The sequence below is a fragment of the Rhincodon typus genome, chromosome 35 (assembly GCF_021869965.1).
Source record: "Rhincodon typus isolate 14 chromosome 35, sRhiTyp1.1, whole genome shotgun sequence".
Lineage (NCBI taxonomy): Eukaryota > Metazoa > Chordata > Chondrichthyes > Orectolobiformes > Rhincodontidae > Rhincodon > Rhincodon typus.
In genome coordinates this window covers 10,782,182-10,791,088 of record NC_063366.1, presented here as the reverse complement: position 1 = coordinate 10,791,088, position 8,907 = coordinate 10,782,182, and the positions used below count along the sequence as shown (strand labels likewise).

The 8,907-nt window shown below is 53.3% G+C and overlaps 1 protein-coding gene across 7 annotated transcripts in view; it reads left to right on the top strand.

The window, feature by feature from the left end:
* The window catches only part of LOC109919061 (ral guanine nucleotide dissociation stimulator-like), a 166,219-nt gene extending 157,729 nt beyond the window's left edge, over nt 1-8,490 (top strand). For all 7 annotated transcript variants that reach the window (XM_048616535.1, XM_048616536.1, XM_048616538.1 and 4 more), the window contains 3 exons: nt 1,971-2,213; nt 4,890-5,004; nt 5,646-8,490. In XM_048616535.1, coding sequence (XP_048472492.1) covers nt 1,971-2,213; nt 4,890-5,004; nt 5,646-5,815 — 528 coding nt within the window. In that variant the 3' untranslated portion in view covers nt 5,816-8,490. The remainder of the gene's footprint in view (nt 1-1,970; nt 2,214-4,889; nt 5,005-5,645) is intronic.
* The last annotated feature ends 417 nt before the right edge of the window (nt 8,491-8,907 follow it).

The window sequence follows — 8,907 nt, the reverse complement described above, 5'->3', positions numbered from 1 at the left end:
GTTTGGTGAATGGAGGAGATGCAGACTCCCCTCCTTTTCCCTCCCTTCGGGATGCCATACCTTGCAGGATGCCAGGAATTCAGCCCGCCCCCTGAATCGGTGCTGCTTGTGAAGTTTCGAGTCCCTGCACACCAGGCAGACGATCATACCATCCGTCTCACAGACCAGGGTCAGCTTCTACTGGTGCTCCGGGCACAGGCGCCGCTCGTCCTCAGTCAGGTCCTGCTGGGGGGTGGTCAGCCGGCGAATCTTATCCACCACGTTCCTCAGTACACAGTTGGGCTGCAGCACCAACCTCTCACACCGCACTGTGGGCAACAAACACTGCCACCCTGGGCCTCCCTGTAGGACTCAATACAAGGGCGGCAGAAGTTACGGTCACAGTCCACCAGAACAGGCTCCACGAATAACTCAAGGCAGAGAGAACAGACAAGGGCTTCCCCATAATTCATGTGCAAACTCCACATCAATAGAATTGAACCCAGGTCCCTGGTGCTGTGAGGCAGCAGTGCTAACCACTGAGCCACCGTGCCACCCTCAGTCTAAATTCAGTTCAAATTTTATTTTAAAATACGTCGGTGTCAGTAAATTTGTCAAAGAAAAAATGTGACTGCTTCACATGCCGCCCTTGACCAGCCTGAGGTGTATGAGACACTGAGAGGATTGACAAAGTAGACATAGAGAGGATATTCCCCACTGTTGGCCAATCTAGAACGAGAGGTCACAGTTTTAGGCTAAGGGGTAAGAGATTTAAAACAGAGATGAGAAGGAGTTACTTCTCTCAAAGAGCCTTGAATCCGTGGGTTACACTAACCCAGACCGCAGGGGATGTGGGGACGTTCTGCCAATCTTCCCTTTTAAATTTACTCATTTCAATTAGCGATGGGTGGAAGGGTTTACGGAGAAAGTGCAGTTGAGTCCAAGATGAGATCGGCTACGACCATAGTAAATGGCAGAGTAGGCTCAAGGGTCTGAACTGCCTGTTCTTACTCCTCGCTCTTGAGATCCAGGCCTACATGTGACCCTTGACCTGCACCCAATATGGCTGACGCTTAGCTACCCGCTGAAAGTGTCCGACATTTATAACTAGGAATGGGCAATCCATGGCAGCCAGGCATCCTACTCAAGATATGTGCAGGAATTAACTTAAATATACAAGCGAGCCTTATGCCTGTGGCCCTTATTCAGGCGTAGAGCCACGTGACAGAGTTGGAGGTGTCTGCGTTTAATGCCTATCCATGTGGGATTTTCCATGAAGGGTTCGTGATCAGAAGTGGGGGAATTGGGAAGGTTTCCTCAGATGGGTGAAGCGAATTGAAGTGCAGATCAGAGCAGGAAGAGAGGGGTTTAACCTTTTCGATGCAGCTCTGTCGCGCTGACCAATCCCCCTATCCCGTAACTCCGCAGTGTGAGGAACGTACTGCGGATGCTGGAAATCTAAAATTGAAAAAAAAACAGGAAGTGCTTCAGAAACTTAGCAGCGCCCCACCCCTGGCCGCCTCCTGCAACATTGCACAAGGGCGGCCAACTGGAGGCATGGTCTGACCATCACGGGCCTGGCTCAATGCCGTGAGGACATGGCCCCACGACAGCAGCCTGGGATGTTGCCAACGTCAAAAAGGAAATGTTGAAATGCAAGGTGACAGTGACAATTTTCAATTCCTTGTCCGCCTCAAGGGTTTAAGAAATCTGCCGTCCTTACCTGGCCTGGCCTACGTGTGATGGTCAGGCCTACAAGTGACTCCAGGCCCACTGCAGAGCGGTTTGACTCTGAACTGCCCTCTGAAATGGGTCAGCAAACCGTTCAGCCCAGGCATGATTAAGGATGGGCAGCACCTTTTGGTGGTCTTGCCAGCGATACCAACACTGCATGGCATATTGAACACTTCTAAAGCAATGAACCTATGAGGGGAATTAATTTGGTATCTCTCTCTCTCTTTCTCTCTCTCTGCCTTTCTGTCCTCCCACAGCACACCAAGTTCCCCTCAGTCTCCTCTCTGGACTCAGCTGGCATTGACCCAAGCCCGAACTGCCCCCCGTCGCCCTCCATGTTGTCTCCCACTGCCACCTTCGTCAAAGGGCACAGGCGGTCTGCGTCCTGTGGCGCATCGTACATGCCGTCGTCCTCTCCCATCGGCTCTCCTCAGTCTGACTGCCGGATCATCCGCGTGCGTCTAGACGTCTCCAATGGGAACCTGTACAAGAGCATTTTGGTAGGTGATGCTCCCTACCTATGAGGAGAATCTCTTCGCAGTTTGTTCTCAGTACATGAACGAGGCCAGTAACTTACTGCCAATCCCTTTATGCCCTCGAGAAGGTGGTGGTGACCCACCTCGTTGAACCTCTGGAGCCCTTGGAAGTTGACCCCGGTGACACTGAAAGAGCGGTCATTCCAAGTCATGAAGTGTGTCACTTGGAGGGCAACTTGTAGGTGGTGGAGGTGCTGGTGTCCCCATGTATCGGGGGTATTTGGCAAGGCAATCTAGGGCAGGACTTATACACTTAATGGTTGCTGGGCAAAGCAACTTTGGAGTGCAGGTTCACAGTTCCTTGGAAGTGGAGTCACAGGTAGACAGGATGATGAAGAAGGCGTTTGGTACACTTGTCTTTATTGGTCAGTGCATTGAGTGCAGGAGTCGGGAGGTCATGTTGCGGCTGTACAGGACATTAGTCAGGCTGCTTTTGGAATATTGCGTAAATCCTGGTCTCACTGCTACGGGAAAGATGTTATTGAACTTGAAAGGGTTGAGAAAAGATCTAGAGGGGTTTGAATGATAGGGAGAGGCTGAATGGCCTGGGGCTATTTTCCCTGGAGCGATGGAGTCTGTGGGGTGAACTTACAGAGGTTTACAAAATCATAAGGGGGCATGGATAGGGTGAATAGTCTAGGTCTTTTTTCCCCCAGGGTAAAGGAGTCCAAAACTAAAGGGCATAGTTTGAGGTGAGAGGGGAAAGATTGGTTCATGCAGAGGGTGGTGTGTGTATGGAATGAGCTGCCAGAGGAAGTGGTGGATGCTGGTACAATTACAATATTTAGAAAGCATCTGGATGGGTACATTAAAAGGAAGGGTTTAGAGGGATATGGGCCAAATGCTGGCAAATGGGACTCGATTAATTTAGGATATCTGGTCGGCATGGACGAGTTGGACCAAAGGGTCTGTTTCCGTGCTGTACAGCTCCACGACTCTATCTGCTGCCCTTGTCATTGTAGGTGAAGGAGGTGTTGACAAAGGAGCCTTGGTGAGTACTGGTGATGCTGCTATACATCTGCTGTCTTTCTCCTCCTCAGGATTAAGGATCACTAGTTTGGAAGTTGCTCTAGAAAGGGACTGGGCACATTGCTACAGATGGGTACAGATTGCAGCCCTGTGTATGGCAGACAGAGGAATTGAATCTTGGATGGGATGACTGGTTAAATGGGCTTCCTTATCCTGGACTGTGTCATGCCTCTTGAGTGTTATTGAGGTAAATTCTTGGAGGCTTCAGAATATGGGTTGATTGGTTCTTGAATGACCTTTTTAATAGCTCACCCGCCACTACCAAATCGGGCTAGAGCTGCCCGAACCGATTCCAAGTTTTTCAGCTCCCCTCACCTCTGGTATGTCCTTACCTCTGAGAATTCAGTGTCCCACAGTTAAATGTAGCCGCAAATGTGAATAAGCAGTTGATTTTAAACAATGGGTGAAAATCGCTTCCTGTTAAACAGTCACAACCCATTTCCCTCTGTTGGACTTGAAGGTAAATATTTAATATAAATGACTTAGATGAGAATATAGAAGGCATTGTTAGCAAAGTTTGAGGATGACGACAAAATTGGTGGTATAGTGGGCGGTGAGGGCTGTCTAAGATTGCAAAGCGATCTTGATCAGTTGGGTCAATGGACTGAAGATAGAGTTTAATTTGGATAAATATTGGTGTTGGATTTTGACAAAACAAGCAAGGGCAGGACTAATGCAATTAGAATTTGGGTCTTAGATAGTGATGTTAAACAGAGAGACATAGGGGTTCAGGTACATAATTCGTTGAAGTTTGCATCACATGTAGACAGGGTGGTTAAGAAGGCGTTTAGCGCACTTGCTTTCATTGCTCAGACATTTGAGGACAGGAGTTGGTGATGTTATGTTGAGGTTGTACAGGATGTTGGTGAGACCCCTTCTGGAGTACTGTGTCCAGTTCTGGTCTCCCTGTTACAGGAAGGATATAATGAAGCAGGCTATGGTTCAGAAGAGATTTACCAGGATGTTGCCGGGAATGGAAGGTTTGAGTTGTAAGAATAGGCTGGATAGGCTGGGACCTTTTTCACTGGAACATGGGGGGTGTTGAGAGATGACCTTATAGAATTTTATAAAATGACGAGGGGTATAGATAAGGTAGATGGCAGGTGTTTTTTCCCTAGGGTGGGGGATTTCAAGACCGAGGGGCCTTATTTTTAAGGTGAGAGGAGAAACATATAAAAAACACGTGAGGGAGAATATTTTACACAAAGAGTGGTTCGCGTGTGGAACAAACCTCAAGAGGAAGTGGTGGATGCAGGTACAATGTTTAAAAGGCATTTGGATAAGTACATGAATAAGAAATATTGGAGGGATGTGGGCCAAGCGTAGGCAGGTGGGACTAGTTTAGTTTTGGATTATGGACTGGTTGGACCGAAGGATCTGTTTCCGTGCTGTATGACTATACGAATCCAGGATTCTATGAATCTATGGAAGCCGAGTGCTGCTCCTTTAAAGTTTAAAGTTAGCCAAATTAAAGACCTCCGCCACCACTGCCCCCTATCTTCCACCAGCACCAACTACACTCTGCGTGGAGTCGTTATTAGCTGTGACCAAACTGAGCAGTTCGCTTCCATAGCTGCAAATGATGCATCGGCCTGTGCCTGCATTCCACAGGTGTCCAGCCAGGACAAGACCCCCGCTGTGGTAGGGAAAGCTCTGGAGAAACACAACCAGGACACCAATGCAGCCGCCTCTTATGAACTGGTGCAGCTCATCTCCGAAGACAAAGGTGAGGTCTCTTGGAGAAGGCTATGCAGGGCTCATCGACTGGGCTGGGAGGGGCGGTGGACCTCAGACGAAAGGGAAAGGAGGCAGGAGACTATCTAACCTTGGCCTCGGACCATTTCTGAACCCGAGCAGCTGGATTGTTCACAGTGCATGGGAATGAGTGGGGGCTGTTCTAACTGAGAAGGGGAACAGTCCTGCCCTGACGGCGGCATGGAACTGGGTAAATGCAATGGGTCTTGAATACAAGGCAGTCCATTCCGGTGCAGGTTGGGGTGGCACGGTGGTTGGCACTGCCAGCTCACGGCACCGGCGACCCGGGTTCGATTCCAGCCTCAGGTGACCGTCCGTGTGCGGTTTGCACGTTCTGCCTCCCCCCCACCACGTCTGCGTGGGTTTCCTCCCACGGTTCGACGCGAGCTTTTTCAGACAGGCAGCCAGCAGTTTGGGTGCGAAATGTGCAGAATGGAAACGTGGTGGAGGAACGCTCAATTGAGGCAGTCAGGAGGGACCATTGGATGGGTATTTGGGTGGGAATGATGCGCGGTGGTGGGGTGGGGGGGTAAGGTTGGCACTATACATAGAACCAAGGCAGGTGCGGTGGTTCAGATTGGCCATCATTACAACCCGTTTCCCTTCCTGCAGAGTTCACCATCCCCCACAACGCCAACGTCTTCTACGCCATGAGCTCCACCAGCATCGACTTCATTCTGCGGAGGAGGGGCCACTCCTCCCCCAAGCTGAGAGCAGAGCACGGATCCCCCTTCCCGAAGATCAGGTCCAAGGGGATGAAGATCGCCAGGTCCTTGTTTTAAAGGCCCACCCTTTCCCCCCTCCGATGGTGGAATGGGGGATGGTGGGGGGGCTCCTGCAGACCTGTGACCCGCAGGGAAGGTGGGCCAACTGGGGGAACGTGAGCCGGCAGCTCGTTCAGACAAAAGCCAACGGCAGCGCGCGGGCGGATGGCCCCAGGTCGTGGAGGGATCTCTTCAAACTGGGCGGCGTCACAGAGTACTACATTGAGGCCGCTTTCTTTCCTCGGCGAAGGGTGGGGGGGGATGCTTCAAAAACAAAAAGCTTCCGGCCAGGGTTGGGGGTGGGGGAGGGCCCGTTTTTACCCTTCAGCGGGGGAACATTCGCCATGAGCGGCCAGAAAAAAAAACCATACACACCATCAGGTCCTCAGTTCGGGGCCAAGTGAACGGAGCAGGGAGCAATAACCCAAAAAGGGTCCATGCCCAGGCCCAACCCCACCCCCCCACACTGTAACCAGAGAGGGGGGGGCGAATTCAGTCTGTGGTGCACAAGATGGAGGCTTCAATACACAGGGGCTCATCTTCTTCTATAGACGCCAGTGGAATCAAAGAGATGCCCACCTGCGGGATGCCAACTTGTTGCTTCACCATGGCTTCGGCCCCGGGCATCCGAGCTGGCCACTCCCCCCCACCCTTGGTGGGGGGGGAGGGGTGCGCGCACAGCGATAATAGTCATGACCGTGTAAGCGTCCCGCCCTCCCCACCCGGTGAGCTTCAGGAACAGCCAGGCCCACCAGCACGAGGTAGCTGGACCCGAACCGCTCAGGACGGCAGCGTTGGTCGGGTCACTTCGGGTCGACCGCCCTTAGCCGGGTCGAAGTGACGCCGCTGCCTCCTTGTTCGTTTGCCCCACCCACCCAGACCACCAATCACCCCACACCCCCCCCCAGACAAACCCACACACACCCCACACAGATCCCCACCCACACACGCCCCCACACACACACCCACCCCCACCCCCCAGACACACCCACACACCCACCCATACCCCCCACACAAACCCCCACCCACACACACCCCCACCCACTCACACCCCCAATCACCCCACACTGCCCCAGACACACCCTCACCCACACACACCCCACCCACACACACACCACCACACACACCATCCAAACACACAACCCCACCCACACACCCCCCACCGCACCCATACACCCCCACCACCCCACACCTCCACACACACCCGACAAACACACCCACACCCCACACCCCCTCCATCCCCCAAATCCACTCCCCCAAACAAACCGAAACAATAAATCCCTCCTCCCACGACCTGTCTCCCGAATCAGCGGCCCAGCCCTTATCAGGTGACGGTGTTAAAGGTGTACCGCCCCCCCCCACAGCCTGGCACCAACGCAGTGACAAACCCAGGAGTGGGCATTTACAACTCCAGGGCTGGTGAGCTGTTGTTGGCAACAGTGGGGGGAGGTGTTGGGGGGCTGCGCCGTTGTACAGTCTCCTACCCCGTCCCCTCGATCTGCCTCAGCGGTCTGACCGGATGGATGCTGCAGAACCCCAGGGTGCTCTGTTCTCCCCCCACCCACACCACGAGCCGGCCAATGGGCGAGCCCCGGGAGCTTTTCCGTGCTTGTCGTGGCCGAAACAAGAAGCTCCAGTGTGTCGCGGCTAAAACCGGGCCCGTGTGCCGGGACTGGCAGAGCCAGCAGCTGCCCTGCACGTGCCTCCCCATGCCCACCTTGTGGGCCTTCACCAGCTCGGCCAACGCTGGCGCCTTCCGGTTTGTCTCTTCGGCCGGCTCCGACCCCGGTGGCAGAAGGGACGAGAGGATCGGACGGTGGGGGGAGAGGGTCCTTCGTCCCCCCCACCCACCAAAGTCAACACTACACTCGACGTGAGGCCTTCTGCCTCTTCTCATGACACTAAGAAGAACCATATCGAGGTTAGCAAGCTGTGATGCCATCTCCCACCAACGTTGGCAGCGACTGATTGAAGCCTCTTCCTCTATTTGGATCGTGTTGGCTACCAACTTCACCTCCCCCTCTCCCTCCCTTCCCAAATGGCAGGAATTCTCTCCCCGCACCCTCAGCCCCACCTCACCGGCTCAGGCGATGCCTTGGGCCGGGGCGTGGGGCAAGTGGGCAGTGTTTGCAACCAGCGTCGCCCGTTGCCTGCGAGAGAGAAACGTGTGTTTTGTGGCTCTCTCTCTCGCCGAGAAGCCAGAAGCAATTGAAGGACGTAGCAGTTCCCATCCATCCATCCAGCCGGTTCTCCCTGGAGACAGCTGGCAAAGCTGGGGCTGGATGCTTCCCTCGTGAAAGCCGCAGGACCCTGCCACTGACTGCACCGCGGGGACCCCATCCTCCGCCTCGCAGTTTCCAACATCCAGAACGAACAGACTACCCGCTGACGTTTCCGCGGGATTGGGGGAAGGGTGGTGGTTGGGAGGAGGAGCTGCAGCGACAGCCCATCCTTGCCAAAGGGGGGGGGCTGCCCAGATTTGGCACGCCCTTGCGTTGGCACCGGGCGGGAGTGGGAATGGGGTCACTCCACCCGGCCCAGTGGGATTCTTGTTCAGGGATAAATCGAAAACCCTCGTCCTTCCCCGCAAATTCGTCGCCTGAACGGCGTTTTTCCCATCTACTTTGTGCGTTCCTTTCGACGGGGACATGTATTTATGGTCATTTATTTAAAAAAAAACAATTTCTCAATGAGCCAGCATTTGGACCTTTGTTACTAACTTGATGTTACCAGTTTGCACTTCGAATTGCTGGGGCGCAGTGGGGACAGAACTTGGCGAAGACGAGCCTTTTCTGCCCCTTGAGCCTGTTCCTTCAGGATTTCTTGCATGTCCCTGATTGGTGGGGGGACTGAGAGCACTTCTGTCGTCTTTTTTCTTACAAAAATATACTTTGTTTGTAAAAAAGTTTTCTTTGTCTGCATGCATAGTCACAAGCACACTTCGGTTCTGTGCAGTATCATATCAAGGAAACAAATGGACATTGGAGTTTGACTCGATCCAAAAGAAAGGTATCTCTGACATTCATAGAATCCCTACAGTATGGAAACAGGCCCTTTGGCCCAACAAGTCCACACTGACCATCAGAGCTTCCCACCCAGCCCCATCCCCT